This window comes from Coregonus clupeaformis, chromosome 12 (genome assembly GCF_020615455.1).
Source record: "Coregonus clupeaformis isolate EN_2021a chromosome 12, ASM2061545v1, whole genome shotgun sequence".
NCBI classification, from domain to species: domain Eukaryota; kingdom Metazoa; phylum Chordata; class Actinopteri; order Salmoniformes; family Salmonidae; genus Coregonus; species Coregonus clupeaformis.
Window position 1 is genome coordinate 52637619 of NC_059203.1, and position 26577 is coordinate 52664195.

Here is a 26577-nt window from a genome sequence, read left to right on the forward strand (position 1 = left end):
AATCCGCTAAAACTATTCCATTAAGGACTTTATGAAGACGAGAAGAAGAGTTGTGGTGATTTCGAGACGGGAAAGTTAGATAAGAGGAGAGCAGAAGAGTGGAGATCACTGGAAAGTGAGAGGAGCAGGAGAGGAGAGTCTACCTGGGAAAGGGGTCAGAAAATGAATTAGCGAACACTGAGTGACCCGTGTCCCACTCCCAGCCAACACTAAGTAAGTGGTTTTGGGGAGTTCTCAACATGTTGTTGTCCAACTCCTCGCCTTTTGCTTTATTATAAATTGACTTTGAACAGGACCCACAGGGTTGAGTCGGCTGGCTCAGGGTGAGCATGCATGGACTCGTTAGGAGAAACCAGGGCAGGCATGTAATACAAGGTAAACAGAATATGAAGATGCCTTCATCTTAACACAGCTGTATAAAACTTGAGGACTTTGCCAACTTCATAAAGTTTTCTAACGTCTTTAAATGTTTTAAAATAGCTTAAGTCATTCAAAGTTTGATAGCATTTAGATTTTATTATCAGATCACCTTTGTAGGAAGCACATATTTCAGATGCCATTGAGATAATATGTTACTGTAACTGTAAAGTGTAAAGCCAGTTTAGATGACTAAAAGTGCAGAAGCCCATTGAATAAAAGATGAACTTGTTTTTTTGTCGACCATGGCGAAATCAATTCTGGCCAAGAAAGTTCTAGAATGAGTCCAGAGAGTCATGACTCATGAGAAAGGAGAAGTGGAGATTCGTGTCCCATGAGAGTGCAATACATGAAATATGAATAGCCTATGTGAATGGCTAACTTGCTGTACTACATATTGAGCTGTGACAGAGGCCTTGCGATGTGTGTTGCATGAGGAGCGTGAGGGTGCGGAGGCACAGCTGTCCCGCAGAGGTGGTCACGTACATGCAGCTGAGCTGGCACTCTCGAATCCCTCGATGTTGGCCAACTTCTGCACTTTATACACTGTTTCTGAAACATTTTCAACATTCTGAGGAAAGGGTCATTTATGAGATACAAACACTGTATGGAAGTTAGAGTTTTTGTTTGTTTGGTAGATTTTCTAATTTTTCTGTTTCAATACTGAGGGTGCTCTGCTGAGCATGATCAACCCTCTCTGTCTTGTAACACTAGAGACAAAACATGTACCATCTGAGAATGGATGTGTGTTTTCTGACTATATCTCTGTGTCTCTGTCTCAGGCTTGACTCCTGTTCCCCCCAGCCCCAGTGTGCTATGCCCATGGATGTGGAGAGGAGCCCCCCTGTCAGCTCACCTGAACCCCCTGATGATGGGGACCCACGTCCCCCCACTCCACCCCCCCACCCCCCCACGGACACTCCAGTCCCCACCCCCAGTACAACCCCCACACCCACCACAGGTGAGTGAACTGGTGTGTCATTGACAGTACTCCAGGTCTAAGGGAAGGTAACGTCACTGCATGATGCTAAGCTTCTTTGACAAGTGCCATCCTGTACATAAGGACAGTGCAGTAAATAAATCCTGGTAAGAGTACAGAGCTGTTTAAGATAGGATAGAGGGAGATGTGGTTAGGAGTTAGGGAAGTGAACTGGGATGTCAAGTGGTTTGTTGCCATGGGAACCCACCACAAAAATCCTCTGTGGTGGGAGGAGACTTCTATAGGGCAAGTCTCGACCCAGAACACTAGGATCTAGACTCTAGAAGAACACAATAACATAGAAACATGTGGATGCATGTGTGTCTACTGTCTACCGCACACCACACCACACACCACACCACACACCTCCGGCGCTTTGTGGCTAACCATCAGATATGTAATTAGGCCAGCGTTTCCCAAACTAGGGGTCATGACCCTATGTGGGGTCGCCTGATTTGAAAAGAAAATGGGGTCGCGAGTGAAAATCAAAAATCCAATACAAATTGTTCTTGGTTCATAGAACCGGGGTTACGTCAGTAACCTCAGGTAGCCGCTAGATGCGGTTGTAATAAACAGAGTGGTTTCTGTTTTCTTCCTACAAATGTGGCTCTATCTTTTGAACGGTTAAGCTACAAACTAAATAAAAAGTTGGTCACCAAAAAAACCGGAATGTTTCCCTCAAGCCACGTAGGACTCATTAGAACAGAGTGGACAAGACCAGACACTAAATCAGACTGGGGCAAAAAGAACATCATCAATGATGATGTTCTTTTCTACACAGAATATCATACAAAATGATTGCCTGATGATCTTCTGTACTTCCAAATACCTTTCTGATGCATTTCAGTCACTTCAAACAATACTTCCTTCAGATTCAAATACTGTCAAAAGTACTGTCAGACTGATTTTTAATACACTGTCATAGCCCCAATTAAAAAAGTAAACATGGGCCTTTATTTACATCACTTTGATCACAAAATGTTTTGATATCAGAAAATGGTCGCGGGTGAACCCCTGAAGTAAGCCATCAGATAATGAGACATATTATTTAAGGTAATTAAGTTGTGTTGTCTTGTGTTTAGTTTCAGTCTTCACAGAGTGTGTTGTCCCCAAAATGCAGTTCTCCCTAACCACTAGCTCCAGGTACAAGTTATCCTTAACCACCTAGGAAGGGGTGAGAAGGGGGTGGGTTGATTTGGGAGGACGGGTATGAGTTTAGGTGGGTGAGGAGGAGGAGGGGATGGGAATGGGGAATGAGGACTGGCTTCACTGCCACAGAGGGTAACAAGTACCTGCTTTCATCACTTACCTGCCCCCCAATCCCTCACAGAATCCCAGACCAGCACTGGGCCCGTGTCAGAAGAGGAGAACACACACACACACACACACACACACACACACAGGGCCCATTGAGTTCTGCTACCTGAACTGGTACCACAGGGATGTGTGTTTGTGTGTGGAGAGTGGTCCTGACTTCTTATTTGGTCTAGCTTCATCAGCAGCAGTGCTGTGCTCTGCCCAAAAGGTCTGCTACTACCCTGGTTTCATATGCAAATGTCACTGTCTTTTCTCTCTCTGTGCATCTGCCCAGAGGTCTTATGGCACAGGAGGTAATGTGCTTGCCCTGTACAGGTAACTGCAGGATTGCTGGTTCAAGGCCTGCTGTCCAGCTATTCCCCCTCTATCACTACATACCCGCGCTGTATGCTAATGTTGATAGATCTCTCTCTCTCTCTCTATCCCATTCTAAATACCACCAACTGTATCCCTTCTCTCTGTCTCTCTCCCCCCATTCCACCTCTATATCTGTCTTCTTCTCCTCTCAACAGCTCTTAAAACCATGTGGGAGGATGTGTGTGTGTGTGTGTTAAAGGCTGTGATGTGTAATTTGCTTTCTTTCACTGATGGAAATAATCTTGGTGCAGTTTGAGGCATTTTTACATTACATTTACATTTTAGTCATTTAGCAGACGCTCTTATCCAGAGCGACTTACAGTTAGTGAGTGCATACATTATTTTTTTATTTTTTCATACTGGCCCCTCGTGGGAATCGAACCCACAACCCTGGCGTTGCAAACGCCATGCTCTACCAACTGAGCTACATCCCTGCCGGCCATTCCCTCCCCTACCCTGGACGACGCTGGGCCAATTGTGCGCCGCCCCATGGGTGCGCAGCCCCATTACGACAAAGTTGAAATATGAAAAAGCATGGGAATTTGTTTTCCCAACCTCTCCAACTCTGATACACATTTGGCCCTCGCTGAACTGGCCTACTGTAGCTGCTGGCCTAGAGAATGCAGGAAAGCACAGATGCAGAGGCTGCACTGCTCCTCAACCATGGCTGGTCCTTGGAGTGAAGAGAATCTAGACATTGTTCTCCCCTACTGGATCTCTAGTCCTGAGCTGGTTCTCTCTTTTCTTCCATTTCTATGGTTTGATGCTTTGCAGATGGTGGTCTTAATGTTCAGTGCTTTGCTGAGGGTGTCTGCAGTGTGTTTAGAGTAGGGACGTCAAACGTTCAGGCTGCTGCACAGACTATGGAGGCTCTAGTCTAGAACGCCCAGTTAAATTGTGTTTGAGAGCATTTTTAAACTCTCTAAATGGTTAAGTGAGAGATAAATAGATGTCATTGTTGCAATAGTTTGGGAGTGGGCAATATATACTATCATCATAAATTGACGTGTTTAATTATTTTGTCATATGAAATCATTTTTTATTGGGCTAATTTCCCTAATGTGGACAGTTTGTATTACTACCTTACACAAGCTTGCACATCCTTTTTACCTCAGATTTGTGATGTTAGTATAAAAGTTTATAGTCATCACAATGAAATAAGATTGATTGCTTAAACCTTCCCTGTTGATTTTGTCACGCTCTGGGGTGCGCAGGATTTTTCTAATTTAAATGGCACGACATTTTGGACGGTCTCTCTTTAAATAAGTTGTTGGCCACACACCAATACATGGATTTGACAGTCAAACTTTTATACACCTGTCAGCAACGGGTGCGGCTGAAATAGCCGAATCCACTAATTTGAAGGGGTATTGTGAAAGTCCTGTTTTGATTGCATGCTGTTCACTGACAGATTTGCTGTGCGTTCCCGACTGTAGGCATGCCTTGTGATTGGGCTACACACAATCCACAGCTAGGCAATAAAAAAAATTAAAAAACGATTGTTCCTCTGTGGCAGAATTATAGCCTTACTCCTGGTGTAGTATTCGGAATTATTTCATTTCGTTCTGAACAGACAGGAGTAATTCTATTACTTAGACAAATGTATTTCAATTTATCAGGGGTGCTGCGGCACCCCCAACACCCTTCCCACGGCTATGATTCTATAAGGAAATAAATGATGACGTGCAACGCTGCAGAGATGAGAGTTAAAGGCTCATGTCTATCAGAGCAGAGAGAGGGAAAATGAATCTCATTCTAGTTCTGTGAGAGATACAGATGTGCTTCTCTCTCTCACCACAGCAATGGCCAGCAATGTTGTGCAAACAAATAATCTGGGCTGGCCCAACACAGATACATTCTTAGAATATCAGGCATGTTTTCACATTACGTTTCTTAGGTGGAAGCCAGGAGAATTACAGAGGAGTCAACTTCAATTAACTCTGATTGCTTTAATTATAATTTTTACATTGCAAACAGTGAAAAGTATTTTTTCAGGTACCAGATACAAGTACCTTTTAAGGTACCAGATACTGGCAAATGGGTTCCGGAACGAAACAGTCCAAAACTGAGAGAGGTGCCAGATCCTGTTCTAGCAGGAACCAGCTCAAATTAAGGACTGTATATAGAATGAGCCATGACTAGAATACAGTATATACATATAAAGTGGGTAAAACAGTATGTAACATTACTAAAGTGACCAGTGTTCAATGACTCTATGTACACTACCAGTCAAAAGTTTGGACACACCTACTCATTCAAGGGTTTTTCTTTATTTTTACTATTTTTTACATTGTAGAATAATAGTGAAGACATCAAAACTATGAAATAACACATATGGAATCATGTAGTAACCAAAAAAGTGTTAAACAAATCAAAATATATTTAATTTTTGAGATTCTTCAAATAGCCATCTTTTGCCTTGATGACAGCTTTGCACACTCTTGGCATTCTCTCAACCAGCTTCATGAGGTAGTCACCTGGAATGCAGTTCAATTAACAGGTGTGCCTTCTTAAAAGTTAATTTGTGGAATTTATTTCCTTCTTAACGCGTTTGAGCCAATCAGTTGTGTTGTGACAAGGTGGAGGGGAGATAGCCCTATTTACAGAAGATAGCCCTACAGAAGATAGCCCTATTTGGTAAAAGACCAAGTCAATAATATGGCAAGAACAGCTCAAATAAGCAAAGAGAAAAGACAGTCCATCATTACTTAAAGAGATGAAGGTCAGTCAATACGGAAACTTTCAAGAACTTTAAAGTTTCTTCATGTGCAGTCGCAAAAACCATCAAGCGCTATGATGATCTCTGCATGTGTATTTCCCACCATAAAGCATGGAGGAGGAGGTGTTATGGTGTGGGGGTGCTTTGCTGGTGACACTGTCTGTGATTTATTTAGAATTCAAGGCACACTTAACCAGCATGGCTACCACTGCATTCTGCAGCGATACGCCATCCCATCTGGTTTGGGCTTAGTGGGACTATCATTTGTTTTTCAACAGGACAATGACCCAACACACCTCCAGGCTGTGTAAGGGCTATTTTACCAAGAAGGAGAGTGATGGAGTGCTGCATCAGATGACCTGGCCTCCACAATCCCCCGACCTCAACCCAATTGAGATGGTTTGGGATGAGTCGGACGGCAGAGTGAAGGAAAAGCAGCCAACAAGTGCTAAGCATATGTGGGAACTCCTTCAAGACTGTTGGAAAAGCATTCCAGGTGAAGTTAGTTGAGAGAATGCCAAGAGTGTGCAAAGCTGTCATCAAGGCAAAGGGTGGCTAATTGAAGAATATACAGTATTTTGATTTGTTTAACACTTCTTTGGTTACTACATGATTCCATATGTGTTATTTCATAGTTTTGATGTCTTCACTATTATTGTACAATGTAGAAAATAGTAAAAATAAAGAAAAACCCTTGAATGAGTAGGTGTGTCCAAACCTTTGACTGGTACTGTACATAGGGCAGCAGTCTCTAAGGTGCAGGGTAGAGTAGCTAGTAGTAACAGTGATTAAGGTTCAGGGCAGGGTACTGGGTGGTGGCTGGCTAGTGGTGACTGTTTAACAATCTGATGGCCTTTAGATAGAAGCTGTTTATCAGTCTCTCTTTCCCAGCTTTGATGCACCTGTACTGTCTCCGCCTTCTAGATGGTAGCGGCGTGAACAGGCTGTGGCTCGGGTGGCTGAGGTCCTTGAGGCTCATCTTGGCCTTCCTGTGACAGCGGGTGCTGTAGATGTCCTGGAGGGAAGGCAGTGTGCCCCCGGTGAAGCGTTGGGCTGACCGCACCACCATCTGGAGAGCCCTGCGGTTGCGGACGGTGCAAATGCCTTACCAGGCGGTGATTCAGCCTGACAGGATGCTCTCAATGGTGCATATGTAGAAGTTCATGAGAGTCTTAGTGGCCAAGACAAATTTCTTCAGCCTCCTGAGGTTGAAGAGGCGCTGCTGCGCTTTCTTCACCACACTGTCTGTGTGAAAGGACAATTTCAGGTCGTCAGTGATGTGCACGCCAATGAACTTGAAGCTTTTGACCCTCTCCACTGCGACGCCGTCGATGTGGATGGGGGCGTGCTCTCTCTGCTGTCTCTTGTAATCCATGATCAGCTCCTTCATTTTGTTGACGTTGAGGAGGGGAGGTTATTTTCTTGGCACCACTCCGCCAGGGCCCTCACCTCCTGCCTGTAGGTTGTCTTGTCGTTGTTGGTAATCAGGCCTACCACTGTTGTGTCGTAAGCAAACTTGATGATTGAGTTGGAGACGTGCGTGGCCACGCAGTCATGGATGAACAGGGAGTACGGGAGGGGGCTGAGCACGCACCTCTGTGGGGCCCCTGTGCTGAGGATCAGTGTAGTAGAGGTGTTGTTGTCAAAAATTCATCACTTAGGGTTGGCCCTTCAGGAAGTCCAGGACCCAGTTGCACAGGGAGGAGTTGCATCGTCCGTGGATCTGTTGGGGTGGTATGCAAGTTGAGTGCTATGGGGTGATAGTAATTTAGTTCAGTTACCTTCACTTTCTTGGGTACTGGAACAATGTTGGACATCTTGAAGCAAGTGGGGACAACAGACTGGGATATGGAGAGATTGAATATGTCAGTAAACACTTCAGCCAGCTGGTCTGCACATGCTCTGAAGACGCGGCTTGGGATGCCGTCTGGGCCGGCAGCCTTGCAAGGGTTAACATGCTTACAAGTTGTTGAAAGCATTCCAATGGGATCCTGGCCAATGTTGACTCCAATGCTTCCCACTGTTATGTCAAGTTGGCTGGATGTCCTTTTGGTAGTGGACCATTCTTGATACACACAGGAAACTGTTGAGCGTGAAAAACCCAACAGCGGTTCTTGACACACTCAAACCGGTGCGCCTGGCACCTACTACCATACCCAGTTCAAAGGCACTTAAATCTTTTGGGCTGCCCATTCACCCTCTGAATGGCATACATACACAATCCATGTCTCAAATGTCTCAAGGCTTACAAATCCTTCTTTAACCTGTCTCCTCCCCTTCATCTACACTGATTGAAGTGGATTTAACAAGTGACATCAAAAAGGGAGCTTAGCTTTTATTCACCTGGTCAGTCTAATGTTTTGTGATTGTCTGGAGTCCCTGACACATGCGTCTGGTGTCTGAGCCGTTGAATTGCAACTCCACTTTGTCCCTGTAATGTGGTTGTGCCTCTTTGATTACCTTAGAGGTCATAGCTGGTCTGTTTGTACATGTTCCCAGTCACCTTGCCATGGTTAAATGTGGTGGTTTGCGCTTTCAGTTTTGCGCGAATGCTGCCATCTATCCACGGTTTTTGGTTTGGATAAGTTCTAATCATCACAGTGGGAACAACATCATCTATGCACTTCCCGATGAACCCAGTCACCAAGTCAGTGTATACGTCGATACTATTCTCAGAGGCGACCCGGAACATTTCCCAGTCCGCGTGATCAAAACAATCTTGAAGCACTGATTCCGATTGGTCAGACCATTGTTGAACAGTCCTTATCATGGTTACTTCCTGTTTAAGTTTCTGTCTATAGGTGAGACCTGATCAAAGACATTGAGGTAGAGCCAAACACAGTCAGTGGGCTGGAAAGTTCTGCCCCTCTGATGAAAGTTTGTCTTTACACCTTAAGCATCTCTCCTTCTCTAGACACTGTTGGGGTGGAACACATCCCCCTGTCTGCTGTCAGTCAGACGCATGCACGCACGTGCGCACGCACACACACACACACACACACACACACACACACACACACACACACACACACACACACACACACACACACACACACACACACACACACACACACACACACACACACACACACACACACACACACACACACACACACACACAGACAGCAGTGATATCCTCAGTGTAGAGTGACTTCAGAGGGGGCATTAGTGAAGGCTGTATAGACAGAGACAGAGACAGAGAGGGAGAGGGTTTAGGGAGTTTCAAAGACTCCAGGTAAAGCCTCCGTGACTTTTTTCTCTTTCTCCTACCATACTCTCCCCCTTCTCTCTCTCCAGAACTAATACCAGGCTCCAGGCCCAGTCTCTTTCATGCTGTGCTCTCTCAGAGTCTTCCAGTAAATAAAGAACACTCAGCAGATCACAGGAGAGAGGGAGAGGGAGGAACATTTTGTGTAAGAGTTGTGAGGAGAGGAAGGCTGGGACTAAGATAGCAGCCAAGGTGAAAGAGTTTGGCCAACTGTAGTCTTTAGAACTGGGCGCCATGTTGCTGCCTCTGAAGATTCCTCTTTACCCCCCTGTCTCTCCCTGCTAATGCAAACTACAACTAAACAGTAGTCTCTCTCTATCCAGCCCTAACCAATCTAGACCCCTCATAGTGTCAGTGTAATAGCGGTTCTCTCCCCTACGGCCAAACGTGACACGTCACAGAGTTGGCTAGCTCATTATAACAGCTTGTATGCTGTTATTTATGTTTCTATGTTACTATCATCCAAATGTTCCTGCTTTATTATCCAACACTAGAGCTGTGTTTATAAGGTGACATTCATTTGTTTAGCCCCTCTAGGGGAGAGTACACATAGATACAGTATAGCCACATGCACGCACATACGCACACACAGACACACACACATGGACACACACATACACACACGTCACCAACAAACTCACCAACACGTGTGTACACACAGCCAGGTCAAGCATTGCTTGATTACTCTGGTCTGATTTTAATTAGAGCCTCATCATTCTCAGATCTCAGAAATCGCTCCACAGTTTGGTGGTTTTGGGGTTTGGCACGAGTGCCAGCATAGGATTGGTTCTAGTCACGTTTGATATTGGGTTCAGATTTGTTTTGGTCCAATGGTGGTGGTTTACTAAGGGCAGACAAGGGCTTCGAGGCACAATCCTCTTGGTTTGGCTTTTAACCTTCTGATGTTTTAGATTTATGAGAAACCAGAAGACGTTTGCAGGTTACAGAATAGATAGAAAGAACAATAGATAGAATGATAGAACGATAGAAGACAGACAGAGAGAGAGACAGACAGACAAGTGGAGAGACAGACAGACAGATGGACAGAAATAATTATACAATGATGGATTGATCCAGGGGTTAAACTTATCCGTCACTGCGACGGATTTCTGTCATATGGATTCTGGAGAGGTCGTTTTTGAGACCAGCCTGAATCTAGCTTCTATTGTTAATTAGTATTTTCCTGTAACTATTTATAGACATTGGTGTATGAGCAGCCCAAAGCCTAATGTTTTTCCAATGAATTATTATAAAAAGTTACTTGTTAGATATTAGATTATGTATTGTATATTTGGAGGATACATTATTATCCAGGAGCGCGCACATGAACACACCTGTATGTCGTTACCCTTAACGAGTTCACAATAAAGAAGCGCACCTTCAGAGGAGACGCTAATGATACTGACGAAGGCTTAGGCCGAAACGTTTGTCTATCTACCTACCTCTGAATGAAATTAATACTAAAAAGTAACCTTGAATTTCACTACTTGCATTGACCTTTTGTTCACTGACTCACTTACACTGACTCTATGCACACTGACTGGACTCTACCCACACACTCATACATACTACACTGACACTCCAACACACACACATACACACACACTACATACACTCACACACACAAAACACACACACATGCATATTGACGCTACACACACACACTCACGCATATACACACTTTGACACTCTTCAAGCTGTGTAAGGACATCAGGGATAAAATTGTGGTCCTCTGTAGCTCAGCTGGTAGAGCACGGCGCTTGTAACGCCAAGGTAGTGGGTTCGATCCCCGGGACCACCCATACACAAAAATGTATGCACGCATGACTGTAAGTCGCTTTGGATAAAAGCGTCTGCTAAATGGCATATTATTATTATTATTATTTTCACACACGCTGCTGCTACTCTGTTTATTATCTATCCAGATTGCCTAGTGACTTTTAATCCTACCTACATGTACATATTACCTCAATCACTTCAACTACCTCATACCCCTGCACATTGACTCGATACTGGTACACCTTGTATAGAGCCTCGTTATTGTTATTTTATTGTGTTACTATTTCCTTATTTTTTTGTGCAAATGTTCTTATTTTTTAACTCTGCATTGTTGGGAAAGGGTTCGTAAGTAAGCATTTCACAGTAAAGTCTACACCAGTTGTATTCGGCCGGCGCATGTGACGAATACAATTTAATTTAATTTGACACACACACACACACACACACACACAGAGAGCCTCTTCATCAGAGCAAGACCACTTTTCCTATTTACCCTAGCATGTTGTTTGGATGGCTTTGATATTTTCTTTGATATACACTACCGTTCAAAAGTTTGGGGTCACCTAGAAATGTCCTTGTTTTCGAAAGAAAAGCATTTGTCCATTAAAATAACATCAAATTGATCAGAAATACAGTGTAGACATTGTTAATGTTGTAAATGGCTATTGTAGCTGGAAACGGCTGATTTGTTATGGAATATCTACATTAAGGGGTTAGATCAGCTTTAATATTGCAGATAGATTGTAACTTCCATCAATGTAATTGTCTGCATCACTTCCAATCCCCCATATTATTTTTTCTCTCTCGCATATATATATATATATATATATATATATATATATATATATATATACAGTGGGGAGAACAAGTATTTGATACACTGCTGATTTTGTAGGTTTTCCTACTTACAAAGCATGTAGAGGTCTGTCATTTTTATCATAGGTACACTTCAACTGTGAGAGACGGAATCTAAAACAAAAATCCAGAAAATTACATAGTATGATTTTTAAGTAATTAATTTGCATTTTATTGCATGACATAAGTATTTGATCACCTACCAACCAGTAAGAATTCCGGCTCTCACAAACCTGTTAGTTTTTCTTTAAGAAGCCCTCCTGTTCTCCACTCATTACCTGTATTAACTGCACCTGTTTGAACTCGTTACCTGTATAAAAGACACCTGTCCACACACTCAATCAAACAGACTCAACCTCTCCACAATGGCCAAGACCAGAGAGCTGTGTAAGGACATCAGGGATAAAATTGTAGACCTGCACAAGGCTGGGATGGGCTACAGGACAATAGGCAAGCAGCTTGGTGAGAAGGCAACAACTGTTGGCACAATTATTAGAAAATGGAAGAAGTTCAAGATGACGATCAATCACCCTCGGTCTGGGGCTCCATGCAAGATCTCACCTCGTGGGGCATCAATAATCATGAGGAAGGTGAGGGATCAGCCCAGAACTACACGGCAGGACCTGGTCAATGACCTGAAGAGAGCTGGGACCACAGTCTCAAAGAAAACCATTAGTAACACACTACGGGGTCATGGATTAAAATCCTGCAGCGCACGCAAGGTCCCCCTGCTCAAGCCAGCGCATGTCCAGGCCCGTCTGAAGTTTGCCAATGACCATCTGGAAGATCCAGAGGAGGAATGGGAGAAGGTCATGTGGTCTGATGAGACAAAAATAGAGCTTTTTGGTCTAAACTCCACTCGCTGTGTTTGGAGGAAGAAGAAGGATGAGTACAACCCCAAGAACACCATCCCAACCGTGAAGCATGGAGGTGGAAACATCATTCTTTGGGGATGCTTTTCTGCAAAGAAGACAGGACGACTGCACCGTATTGAGGGGAGGATGGATGGGGCCATGTATCGCGAGATCTTGGCCAACAACCTCCTTCCCTCAGTAAGAACATTGAAGATGGGTCGTGGCTGGGTCTTCCAGCATGACAACGACCCGAAACACACAGCCAGGGCAACTAAGAAGTGGCTCCGTAAGAAGCATCTCAAGGTCCTGGAGTGGCCTAGCCAGTCTCCAGACCTGAACCCAATAGAAAATCTTTGGAGGGGAGCTGAAAGTCCGTATTGCCCAGCGACAGCCCCCGAAACCTGAAGGATCTGGAGAAGGTCTGTAAGGAGGAGTGGGCCAAAATCCCCTGCTGCAGTGTGTGCAAACCTGGTCAAGACCTACAGGAAACGTATGATCTCTGTAATTGCAAACAAAGGTTTCTGTACCAAATATTAAGTTCCGCTTTTCTGATGTATCAAATAATTATGTCATGCAATAAAATGCAAATTAATTACTTAAAAATCATACAATGTGATTTTCTGGATTTTTGTTTTAGATTCCGTCTCTCACAGTTGAAGTGTACCTATGATAAAAATTACAGACCTCTACATGCTTTGTAAGTAGGAAAACCTGCAAAATCGGCAGTGTATCAAATACTTGTTCTCCCCACTGTATATAATAATATAATATAATATATATACATATACATACATACACATACATATACACATATGTACATATAAATACATATACATACACATATATATATATACACATATCCGTTTTTAAAATATATTTCCCTTTATTACTTTCCAACCCTGGACACTGGACTTTTTCTTTGCAACTCTGCCTAGGTCAGCATCCCGGAGTCGCCTCTTCACTGTTAATGTTGAGACTGGTGTTTTGCGGGTACTATTTAATGAAGCTGCCAGTTGAGGACCTGTTAGGCGTCTGTTTCTCAAACTAGACACTCTAATGTATTTGTCCTCTTCCTCAGTTGTGCACCGGGGCCTCCCACTCCTCTTTATATTCTGGTTAGAGCCAGTTTGCGCTGTTCTGTGAAGGGAGTAGTACACAGCGTTGTACGAGATCTTCAGTTTCTTGGCAATTTCTCGCATGGAATAGCCTTAATTTCTCAGAACAAGAATAGACTGACGAGTTTCAGAAGAAAGTTTTTTGTTGTTATTTGTTGAGAGAGTGAGAAACCGAAGTGAGAAGGGAGGGGGGGGACCAGACAGGACAGGATAAAGAAGAGAAGGAGAGTGATTAGAGTAAAGAAGCAGGCTGGGGTGGTTCAGGCATTTCACAGTGTGTGTGTGTGTGTGTGTGTGTGTGTGTGTGTGTGTGTGTGTGTGTGTGTGTGTGTGTGTGTGTGTGTGTGTGTGTGTGTGTGTGTGTGTGTGTGTGTGTGTCGGATGGCAGATCAAACCCAGCTGGCTCCCATTTGCCCAGGAATGAGTCTGCACCTCTCAGAGGCATGTGTGTGTAGTCCTGCATAATTACAGCTTCATCATAGACCGCCTGGCTCCAGTAAGCACATATAAAACACGGAAACTCACATACATTTAATGCATTGTATGTGTCCTCACATACACAAACACACACAAACACTGCAGGTTTCACAGGCATGCGCATATACCCCTAAACAGTCCCAACGGGTTGGATTTTACTGTCTCCAGATGCACACACACACACACACACACACACACACACACACACACACACACACACATACGCTCCCTCACACAATTATGCTCTCACTCACAGTCTGTTTGAGCCAGATGAGTAATTCTACAGTCTGTGTTCCATCCAGTGAATAGCTTGGAGATTGGAAATGACATGCAGTAGACCAGGCGTAGGCAATCCTGGTGCTGGAGTGCCAGAGGCACTTCATGTTTTTGATTTAACCAACCTGGAAAACCAGTTGTGTTGAATTTAGGCAATCACTGAACTGATCAATTAGCTCAGTTGGTCAGTTGTGGTGCCTAGTTGTCCATGTGTTTGTTTGTTATACGTGGTAGTCTTAAGCTGTGTTCACATTGGCAGTTTGAAGTTACAAAAATCCACATTTTGTTGCATATCCGATTAGAAGCTGTTCTTTATCCTGCAGTCTGAACAGCCAAAAAGCACATGGGATCGGATATTTCAAGCCACATTTCAAACCATCTTTGTAGGTGGTTTGAAGTCAGATACCAATCTGATTCCTGTCCATGTGACTTGTGTCTGAATGGTCAAATCTGATTTATTTGCCTTCAAGTGGTTTTTAGACTGTTAGCGGTTAAAAGTGTTGGGCCAGTAACCGAAAGGCCACTGGTTCGAATCCCCAAGCCAACTAGGTGAAAAACCTGTCGATGTGCCCTTGAGCAAGGCACTTAACCCTAATTGCTCCTGTAAGTCGATCTGGGTAAGAGCCTCTGCTAAATGACTAAAATGTAAATGTAAATTTGGCATATCTAGTTGCTTGCTAGCTACTCTGGCAGTTTGACAAGAACATGTGGTAACTTGTTAATCGTTTACAAACAAATGAGTGAATGTGCTAGAAAGCAAAACGTCTACCTAGCTGTCTAGTTGTCTGCTGTGGCTAGCCAAAAACGACTCGTTTTGAAAGTTGGATCATCTTATCCTTTGAGGCTTTAAAAGTGTTCTTACCCTATAATTTAGTAAATTTGTCCATGGCAGGCATTGTTGTCACCTTACATTGCTACATAACTTCTAAGTGATAGGAAGCATGAGCACCACCACCAATCAGCCTACACCACCACGCACACACCCGTTGTTACTATGACAACTAGAGTAGCCATGTCAGCAAATGACTGCTGTCTGAACACACAAATCCGATTTGTTTGGACAGTCAGTAAACCAAAACGGATTGGAAAAACAAAACTGATTTGAGCATTAAGGCCTGCAGTGTGAACAAGGCTTAAGTGTACTGTACATTGGCAACTCTACCAAAGACACAACAAAGCAGCTTCAGTCAGTGACAAAATATTGCTGTTTCAGTTGTTCTCAGCAACTTGAGGAGACATTCAATAACTTCAGAAGAATTCAAGTATAACAGATTATAGTCGTCTTCATAAAGGTTTTGTGAATGTGTGTGTCCTGTCTCTCTCTCTCTCCCTCTCTCGCTGTGTGTTACCTCCAGATGAATGTGTGTCCTGTCCCTCTGTCTCAGTCGCTCCTCTCTCTCGCTGTGTGTTGCCTCCAGATGTGGACGGGAGCCTGGAGCCCCTCATCGAAAGGCCAAAGTTCAAACCAAATGGGTTGCTAGGAGACGCGGAGAATGGCAACAACAACAACAGTCTCTCACAGCCGGACCTGACGACACCTAGCAAGACCATTATCTGTGAGAGACACACACGTATGCACATGTGTACACACTCTCTCACGCACACACACATACACACACACACACACACTGAATGTTTGGGTTCCATTACTGAGCCCTGGTGTTGTGAGTCACACTGTCTTGACCCTGAATGAACACACACAGCCCCAAGAAATAGGTCAGGTACACGGTCACATACACACATACATACATACATACACACACGCTCACATACACACGTACATACACCTTTGAATTGAATTGTCAACAGAGGGAGTTAAGTGGGCTAGGTTCCGAATTGCTGCAGATCACGTGTTTACATGCAACACGCCACTTGCTACAGCCAAATGAAACACCTCTCTCCTCTCCTCCATTTGACTATTTTCTCTCTGTTTGGTGGTAACTGTGATTGTTAGGGAGTCGCTATGGCTACTGAACGTAGGTGAGTCTGGCAGTATAGTTTTTGGCAGTCTCTCCCCCTTATTCTCTTGGGCATCTGTGTGATGGTTGAACCATGTATGAGTGATGTATGAGTTATCATCATAGTTGATGTACAAATAGTGTTAAACCTTTGCCTGGGCTAACAGTTTATAGTCAGACGTTTTGGATTATGGGGGTCACTACACACATAATCACACTGCAGTCAGGTCAGGGGGCCTCTCCTCTCCTCCACCTCGGTGCGTACGGGAAAGCAACCTGAGCTACTTCCTGACAGTAACTCTTGGTTTCTGAGTTACCGCAAAATAACTACAGAATCTGTTTATGATGGTGTATTTGAGAGGCTGTGTCAGAGAGAGAGATTGGGTAATACTAAGAGAGGGACTGGGTTTATGGTTATGGGTGAATTGGGGTGGGTAGTGTTGAAATCCTTATGAAAAAGGTTTCTGTGTGTGTGCGTCTGTGCAGGCGTGTGTGTGTGTGTGTGTGTGTGTGTGTGTGTGTGTTAGTATTAGTCTAGGTCTGGATCCAACATTATTCTCTCTTTTATTTTATGTCCTCCATAAATGCAGCTCCATACCCTGTGCTACTGCCGCAAGAGTTATGCAACTACGGACAAAATGTACAACATTTACATTGTAGTCATTTAGCAGACGCTCTTATCCAGAGCTATTTACAGTTAGTGAGTGCATACATTTTTCATACTGGCCCCCCGTGGGAAACGAACCCACAACCCTGGCGTTTCAAGCGCCATGCTCTACCAACTGAGCTACAGGGGACCATCTCCTATATCTCCCTCCATCCCCCCTATACCTCCCTTCATCCCCCCATCCCCCCCCCATACCGCCCTCCATCCCCCCATACCTCCCTCCATCCCCCCTATATCTCCCTCCATCGCCCCCTATACCTCCCTCCATCCCCCCTATACCTCCCTTCATCCCCCATCCCCCCATACCTCCCTCCATCCCCCCATACCTCCCTCCATCCCACCTATGCCTCCCTCCATTCCCTATACCTCCCTCCCTCCATTCCCTATACCTCCCTCCCTCCATCCCCTATACCTCCCTCCCTCCATCCCCTATACCTCCCTCCATCCCCCATACCTCCCTCCATCCCCCTATACCTCCCTCCCTCCATCCCCCATGCCTCCCTCCATTCCCTATACCTCCCTCCCTCCATCCCCTATACCTCCCTCCTCCATTCCCTCCCTCCATCCCCTATACCTCCCTCCCTCCATCCCCCCATGCCTCCCTCCATTCCCTATACCTCCCTCCCTCCATTCCCTATACCTCCCTCCATCCCCTATACCTCCCTCCCTCCATTCCCTATACCTCCCTCCATCCCCTATACCTCCCTCCCTCCATCCCCCATGCCTCCCTCCATTCCCCTATACCTCCCTCCCTCCACCCCCCATGCCTCCCTCCATTCCCTATACCTCCCTCCCTCCATTCCCTATACCTCCCTTAATCCCCTATACCTCCCTCCCTCCCTCCATTCCCTATACCTCCCTCTATCCCCTATACCTCCCTCCCTCCATCCCCCCATGCCTCCCTCCATTCCCTATACCTCCCTCCCTCCACCCCCTATACCTCCCTCCCTCCATCCCCATACGTCCTTCCAACCCTCCTCCCGCTCCAGTTAAATGTTGCCCGGAGGCACAGCGTTCCCTCCCCCAATCCCAACCTTAACCATTAAAGGGACAATGCAAAACGGACCTTAGATCAGCATCTACAAGCAACTTCATCCAACTCTACCTTCCTCCCTCCCTCTCATCCTCCCTCCCATCCTCTTTTCCTCCCTTCCACCCATCCTCCCGCTGTTACGTCTGGTTTTCTCTTTTGATGCAGATGGCTTGTGTGTGTGTGTGTGTGTGTGTGTGTGTGTGTGTGTCTGGGGCTCGTACTGTGTGTGCATGTTTGTGTGTGAGTGTGTGCATACATTTGGGTGTGTGTGTGTGTCTGGAAGTCGTACAGTTGCGAACACTATTGTATCATCAGCACCCTACAGGAACACTGTGACTAACTTTATAGACCCCCTCACTCTGCTACAACTACAGTAATAAAGAGAGAGAGAGTTTGGCTATGGCCTGTACACTGATTAGGAAATATGAAATAGTGGCTCTTGCTGCTACTAGATGACTATGGTTTGTGTGTGCGTGGTGATGTCATGATGTAAATGACTTGTGTGGATGAAAACAGAAGCGAGATTGCATTCTGCAGCCCAGATGCTCTGGCTCGCAGTGATGACATCATGGTTGTAGCATGTGTCTGGCGCTGGGCCTCTGACAAGCTGTCTGAGAACAATGTGCAGAGAGAGCTGTTAACGGGTGTCTGTGTGTGTGAGAGAGAGCTGTTAACGGGTGTCTGTGTGTGTGAGAGAGAGCTGTTAACGGGTGTCTGTGTGTGTGAGAGAGAGCTGTTAGAGCGTGTGTGTGTGTGTGTGCTGTTGTGTGTGCTGTGCCACATATGTGAATGCTATTCTCTTTGGTAGTTGAGTAGTGTGTTTCTGTTTCTTTAGCACATTGATTCAATAAAGCAGCCTCATCGCTCATACGTCATTGACACTGTCAGTGGCTTAAGCCTACGTCACAGTCCTATACAGACTGCCAGTAAGAAGCTCTGAATAAGTGAGTGTTGGTTACACTTTCCTAACTCATGATAAATCTCTCCTATGGGCTCTCCTGTTTTTCTGGGAGTCTTAAAATAAGCTCTGTTAGTCATTTGTCAGTTCTGAGTAAGAGAAGGATACTAGAGAGAGATGGGGGAGGAGGGGTGTGTGTTTGGGGGTTGGTGACTGGGTGAAAGGCTGTCTGACTCCTGACTGATCTCTACTTTGGGGGTCTTCTGTTTCCATCCAAACCTCAGGTCTGCTCCTGCTCATACTGGTGGTCGTCACTAGTTACCACAGCCACAAAGTAATAAAACTTGCCTATTTCTACAGTTTCTCTTCTTAAAATCTGATTTGAACCTTAAACACACTGCTAACCATATGACTAACCCTAACCTTAAACACACTGCTAACCATATGACTAACCCTAACCTTAAACACACTGCTAACCATATGACTAACCCTAACCTTAAACACACTGCTAACCATATGACTAACCCTAACCTTAAACACACTGCTAACCATATGACTAACCCTAACCTTAAACACACTGCTAACCATATGACTAACCCTAACCTTAAACACACTGCTAACCATATGACTAACCCTAACCTTAAACACACTGCTAACCATATGACTAACCCTAACCTTAAACACACTGCTAACCATATGACTAACCCTAACCTTAAATAAAAAAATAAAAAGCTAATTTTTGTTTTCATGAATATTTACGATATAGCCAATTTAGATTGTGGCTGTGGTAACTAGTGACAACCCTGTTACACTGACCACCATCACCACCACTCTCACTGTTAGTCAGAGTCCAGTGCTCTGTCAGACCCCTCAGTCACACTCTCTCAATCACTTTCTCTGGCACCACAATGAAACACAGAGAGTTAAGGACCCACAGGGTCCATTCAGACAAGTTAATAACAGTTGAAATGGAGCAATATTTTGTGAACTATTTAGTTTTTAGCTTTGTAAGGCGTACAATCACGCACACACAACACTGCCGTGGAAAGGCTGAGTTGGCAGCTTGGTGAGATCAGTATGATGCTGGGATCATTAAAGGGGATGTGAACTGGGTTAGAGTGTTGCCGATGTGAAATGTAACAGGATCGTGACACAGTGCCTTTAATTACACACCAGTCTGTGATGAATCTCTCCTCTTCCTCATCCTCCTCTTCCTCCTGGAGGACTCAGTCCTGATGGTGACACACACGCACACACACAAAGGGCCTGGAAAGAGTACATCATCTGTGTTGCAGGATACCATTTGTCACCGACAGTGAACCCCAACTTCGAACTCCTGAGTGGCGCAGTGGTCTAAGGCACTGCATCGCAGTGCTAACTGTGCCACTAGAGATCCTGGTTCGAATCCAGGCTCTGTCGCAGCCGGCCGCGACCGGGAGACTCATGGGCGGCGCACAATTGGCCCAGCGTCGTCCAGGGTAGGGGAGGGAATGGCCGGCAGGGATGTAGCTCAGTTGATAGAGCATGGTGTTTGCAACGCCAGGGTTGTGGGTTTGATTCCCACGGGGGGCCAGTATAAAAAAATTATATGTATTCACTAACTGTAAGTCGCTCTGGATAAGAGCGTCTGCTAAATGACTAAAATGTAAATGTACCTCTGACCCATCCCTCTCTCCCCCTTCCATCACTCCCAATCTCCCAGTTAAGGAGAGCTTTTATCCTAAATCAGTGTTAATCCTGCCTCCCTCAGCCTTCGTTTCCCACTCCCAACACTCTACATAGGGAAATAGGCTGCACTTCCTTCAGAATACCACCCTTTAAGAATACCACACTGCTATTCCGAGATTAGATTCCCCATCCCTATGGATTTGTGTTGAAATTAGCTGAATCAGACATTGGATTATGGGGTCACATTGTTTTTGGTGGGTTACCCTCCACCCCCCAGTACTCATCAAGTCCCATTGGTGATGAAAGAGGTGAATGAGGTGACAGTGGAAGGACAAGTTGACAGTACCTACCATTATAAAGCACTTAGTTCTGATTAGCTATGATCCCTGGTCAAGGTGCTGGGTGTCACTCAGGTGTTCCTGTTCTAATGTAGGAAGGGAGCACAATGGTCCAGGTCCCTCACAGCTCTGACCTAGTTCAGATGGCCTGGTCTGAGCAGGTTGGCACAAACAGCACTCTGTTTACTGTCTACTGCTCAGACTGCTGAGTCACTGAGGGAGGGAGGGAGAGCGAGAGAGAGGGGGGGAGTAGAGGAACAGGGAGGAAAGAGATAGGTAGGTGAGGAAGAGGGGAGGAGGGAGGTTGGAAAGGTAGAGGAGTGCAGTGATCAGCAGTAATCATAGCCTTTCGCTGGAGGCCAGTGTGTTGGGAGGGGGCTGACGGAAGGAGAGGTGAAGGGGAGGTAGGGAGGTAGTGGGAGGAGAGGGATTTAGAGAGAGGGGGAGGAGGTGAGAAGGGAGGTTGGCTGTCTGTAGGGTAATGGGAGGTGAGCGGATGGAGGGATTTAGGGAGAGAGAAGGTGTGGGGGGGGTGAGCTGTCAGCCGACTGTGAGTCACACTCTCTCAAGCCAGACATACCACACTCCCATCGCTACAGGCAACAGGCTGGGCCAACACTTGACCCCTCTCTCTCTCTCTCTCTCTCTCTCTCTCTCTCTCTCTCTCTCTCTCTCTCTCTCTCTCTCTCTCTCTCTCTCTCTCTCTCTCTCTCTCTCTCTCTCTCTCTCTCTCTCTCTCTCTCTCTCTCTCTCTCTCTCTCTCTCTCTCTCTCTCAATTCAATTCAATTTAAGGGCTTTATTGGCATGTTAACATTGCCAAAGCAAGTGAAGTAGATAGTAAACAAAAGTGAAATAAACACTAACAATTAACAGTAAACATTACACTCAGAAGTGTCAAAAGAATAAAGACATTTCAAAAGTCATATTATGTATATATACAGTGTTGTAACAATGTGCAAATAGTTAAAGTACAAATGGGAAAATAAATAAACATAAATATGGGTTGTATTTACAATGGTGTTTGTTCTTCACTGGTTGCCCTTTTCTTGTGGCAACAGGTCACAAATCTTGCTGCTGTGATGGCACACTGTGGTATTTCACCCAGTAGATAAGGGAGTTTATCAAAATTAGGTTTGTTTTCTAATTCTTTGTGGATCTGTGTAATCTGAGGGAAACATGTGTCTCTAATATGGTCATACATTTGGCAGGTTAGGAAGTGCAGCTCAGTTTCCACCTCATTTTGGGGGCAGTGTGCACATAGCCTGTCTTCTCTTGAGAGCCAGGTCTGCCTATGGCGGCCTTTCTCAATAGCAAGGCTATGCTCTCTGAGTCTGTACATAGTCAAAGCTTTCCTTAAGTTTGGGTCAGTCACAGTGGTCAGGTATTCTGCCACTGTGTACTCTCTGTGTAGGGCCAAATAGCATTCTAGTTTGCTCAGTTTTTTTTGTAAATTCTTTCCCATGTGTCAAGTAATTCTCTTTTTGTTTTCTCATAATTTGGTTGGGTCTAATTGTGTTGTTGTTGTTGTCCTGGGGCTCTGTGGGGTCTGTTTGTGTTTGTGAACAGAGTCCCAGGACCTGCTTGCTTAGGGGACTCTTCTCCAAGTTAATCTCTCTGTAGGTGATGGCTTTGTTATGGAAGGTTTGGGAATCGCTTCCTTTTAAGTGGTTATAGAATTTAACGGCTCTTTTCTGGATTTTGATAATTAGCGGGTATCGGCCTAATTCTGCTCTGCATGCATTATTTGGTGTTTTTCGTTGTACACAGAGGACATTTTTACAGAATTCTGCATGCAGAGTCTCAATTTGGTGTTTGTCCCATTTTGTGAACACATACACACTCTCCTCTGCCTCTCTCTCTCTCAGCTCTCTATCTCAGCTCTCTCGTGCTCTCTCTCTCAGCTCTCTTTATCTTTTGCACACATTCTTGCACTTTCAGGCCTAGGCTGGTCCTACACTTTTGCACAGTAAAATGTCTCCTCACCTGACTCTCACCCCACTTCTCCCTCTCTCTGTTCTTCCTCCCCCTCTCTTCTCCTTCATTATGTGGTGTGCCAGTCTCATTATGTTAAGCCCACAGTCATTTAGTTCTTTATTTGTTCTTATTTTGAACTATGAACTGCTGAATCATTGTGTTTATGTGTGGCACGCCCATACATCACTCCTGAACCAAAATAGACAAGAGCCAAAGCTAAGGGGTGTATATCCGTAGAGCGGATCTCTCTCACCATCCCTCACACACACGCACTCTCATCTGCCTCTCTATCTCACGAACAGACACACACACACTCTCTCTCGCTCTCTCTCTTTCTCTCTCTCACTCGCAGTCTGTGTTGCACAGAGTTCATTCTCACTGTGTGTGTGTGTTTGCGTGTCTACGCAGTCATGACTCCTCTGAAACTCAGTCTGTCTGTCTGTCTGTCTTGCTGTCTGCCAGATGCCCATGCTTTTTACTGACCCCGCACACACACACACACACACACACACACACACACACACACACACACACACACACACACACACACACACACACACACACACACACACACACACACACATACACACAACCACCCCCTCCAAACCGACTGACACACACATGCAAAGGGTGAATTAACTCTCATACCACTCTAAATAAATCCAGACACCATTTTCACTCTCTCTGTCCAGTTTGATGTTACCCCTCTCTCTCCATTTCCAGCAATCATTTTTTTTTTTATCCTATGGAATTCAGTAAACAAACAATATTGTATTCCTGCTGATGTTGTCTTTACCAACCTCTTGGTAAAGACAACCTCATTTCACTATGCCACAAAGAGAATGACTAGCAGAGAGATGTGGGGTATAGGCCTGGCTTCGCTCTGTGTGGTTTCACTAAAACTGACTCTGATTAGGGTTGGTGGCTGCGATTGTGTCTCTGTAATCGTGCGTTCTCTCTCTCTTCTCCTCTCGACAGAACCAAACCCCTATACTGTATTGTACTGTACTACACTGCATTGTACTGTATCTTTGAAAATGTGAGAATGGTTCAAGTTAGAGACCGGGGGAAAGAGAGAGAGTGAGACAAAAAGAGAGGGGAAGAGGGAAAGAAAGGAGACATAATGCAGCCGAGCAGGTATTGACTTTTGACATACTTCAGAAGTATCCCTCTGACTGCCCCCACGCGCACACACACACACACACACACACACACACACACACACACACACACACACACACACACACACACACACACACACATACACACACACATACAGACACACACACACACACACACACACACACACACACACACACACACCACTACCCCGTGCATTGCCAGACATCTGGAGTGGGTTTAGAAAACGCTGAATCTTTAATCACACTCGATTGGTTGTGTGACCCCGGCCATGGGCCAATCACAACAGTCTAAGAAGGGTTATCTGTCTCTGAACGATTAATGTTGTTTCACTGCATCTCAGCCCCCGGTGTGTGTGTGTTTCTCTCTGGACATCCTGCAGTGGTATTCTACCCTGTGATGTCACACCTCTCTCCATCTGTACGTTCAGGTCTAGAAAATATTTAGGGCCTCGATAGGATGGTATTAAGTATTATCATAATATATAAAAACCATGGTTCCATTTTAGCCCTCTCTCTTTTTCAGGGCGTCTGTTTGGTTTGGCAGAGGAGGTGTGCTTTTCACTGCGTTGTTCTTTCTCTCAGTGTAATTAGTATTTGGTGGTGCTCAGAGTAAAATATACGGAGAGGTGCATGTTGGCCAGCCAAGATCAACCCTGGTCTGACTTAGAGGAGGAACAGTAGAGGTTTTGTAGGCTGTAAACACACACTGGGCCTGGGCTGAGGCGTGTGTGTGTGTGTGTGTGTGTGTGTGTGTGTGTGTGTGTGTGTGTGTGTGTGTGTGTGTGTGTGTGTGCGTAAATGTGCATGTCTGTAGCCTACATTTCAGACTGAGGAGAGAGAACCAGGCCATTTCAGCCCCTCTGTCCACATAAATCAAAACCCTAAAACTAGCAACTATATACGCATCATAGTCACAAGTTACATATTAATGTATGGTGCACCTAGCAATGTGCAACTGGCATTAGTAGACCATGAAGCACCAATTGTCCTTGGTAAATTATTTTAATAGATTCTTGAGTTGGCCAAACTGGATTGAGTTGGCCCAAGTTTAGGCCTATTTCTTAAGGGGATTACCTGAAATGATGTGTTGTCCAAGACAAGTTTCTCCCACCAACGTGTTCTTCTTTCAGCCATGGCAGTGAGAGGGGAGGACAGGACAAGAGGAGAGAGGAGAGGAGGGGAGAAGAAGAGAGGAGAAAAAGAGGCGAGGAGGAGAGTGTCTGGGGGTTGTTGTGTAAGAGTCTAGATGAGCAGGGTCGGAAGTCAGCACAGTACACACGGCCCTTCCCAGGAGCCATTGGGGCATGCTGTATCAATGACTATGATTCCAATGTGTCCCATGGTTACAATGAAAGCAACTATTCTAAATGTTTTTCTTCTCTTTCTTTGTTCCTGTCTTCAGGTCAACCCCAGGCTCGATCCACCCCTATACATCCCACCCAGCCTTGCCTAACCCAGCCCACCAGCCAGCTACGCAACGGAGCCAAGCACCACATACACACCCCGCACACACACGGCCCGCACTGCACACACACACCTCACACACACCACCCGCACACACACGCCTCTCACCCCAATGGAGTGAGGAACGGAGGCTCCCATGATCAGCCGGCCCCCGGCTCCCTCCCCAGGGCGGCCTCTTCCTCCTCCTCGTCTTCCTCATCGGGGATGAAGAACCCTAAGAAGCTCCAGTCCAACCCCTCCATCACCTCTCAGAGGAGCAAGAGCTCCTCCAAGAGCAACAGCTCCCAGATACCTACAGAGGCACAGGATGGTGAGAAGCTACCTACCTACAGTCCATCTCACTGTAGTACCCCACCTCTCCTTCTCTCTCTCTTCCCTCTCTCACTCTTCTCAAAACAGTATGCATTGTAATCAACTACCAGGTAAAATAAATATGAATAACTCCCCTTCTCTCCCTCAGACTGTTGTGTTCACTGTATCCTGGCCTGTCTGTTCTGTGAGTTCCTGACTCTGTGTAACATCGTGTTGGACTGTGCCACCTGTGGTTCGTGTGCGGGGGATGACTCGGCGTGTTTCTGCTGCTGCTGTGCCTCCGAGGAGTGTGGCGACTGTGAACTGCCTTGTGACATGGACTGTGGGATTATCGACGCCTGCTGCGAGTCTACAGACTGCCTGGAGATCTGTATGGAGTGCTGCGGCCTCTGTTTCTCCTCCTGAGCCTTTCAAACGACACAGGGTTATATATACAGTACCAGTCAAAGGTTTGGACACGCCTACTTCTACATTGTAGAATAATAGTGAAGACATCAAAACTATGAAATAACACATATGGAATCATGTAGTAACCAAAAAAGTGTTAAACAAATCAAAATATATTTTATATTTGAGATTCTTCAAAGTTGCCACCTTTTGCCTTGATGACAGCTTTGCACACTCTTGGCATTCTCTCAACCAGCTTCACCTGGAATGCTTTTCCAACAGTCTTCCCACATATGCTGAGCACTTGTTGGCTGCTTTTCCT

At 45.3% G+C, this 26577-nt stretch overlaps 1 protein-coding gene and 1 non-coding gene across 2 annotated transcripts; one reads left to right on the forward strand and one right to left on the reverse strand.

The window, feature by feature from the left end:
- Window positions 1-14080: 14080 nt before the first annotated feature.
- LOC121578786 (myoD family inhibitor-like) lies at window positions 14081-26338 on the forward strand. Its single transcript, XM_045224017.1, has 4 exons — window positions 14081-14105; window positions 15832-15969; window positions 25495-25866; window positions 26017-26338. Exons 1-4 carry the CDS (start codon window positions 14081-14083, stop codon window positions 26271-26273), a joined length of 792 nt encoding a protein of 263 aa, XP_045079952.1. The 3' UTR covers window positions 26274-26338.
- Window positions 17095-17170, reverse strand: trnas-uga. The gene has a single exon. It is a non-coding gene; the product is annotated as a tRNA-Ser (tRNA).
- Window positions 26339-26577: the final 239 nt, after the last annotated feature.

What these genes read in the sequence shown, in the direction of transcription:
- LOC121578786 (XM_045224017.1), top strand. Translation starts at nt 14,081, where the DNA reads ATGAGTCTGCACCTCTCAGAGGCAT. An exon ending in TCTGCACCTCTCAGAGGCAT is followed by an intron (nt 14,106 to 15,831) that starts GTGTGTGTAGTC and finishes TGTTGCCTCCAG; the next exon opens with ATGTGGACGGGAGCCTGGAG. An exon ending in ACCTAGCAAGACCATTATCT is followed by an intron (nt 15,970 to 25,494) that starts GTGAGAGACACA and finishes TCCTGTCTTCAG; the next exon opens with GTCAACCCCAGGCTCGATCC.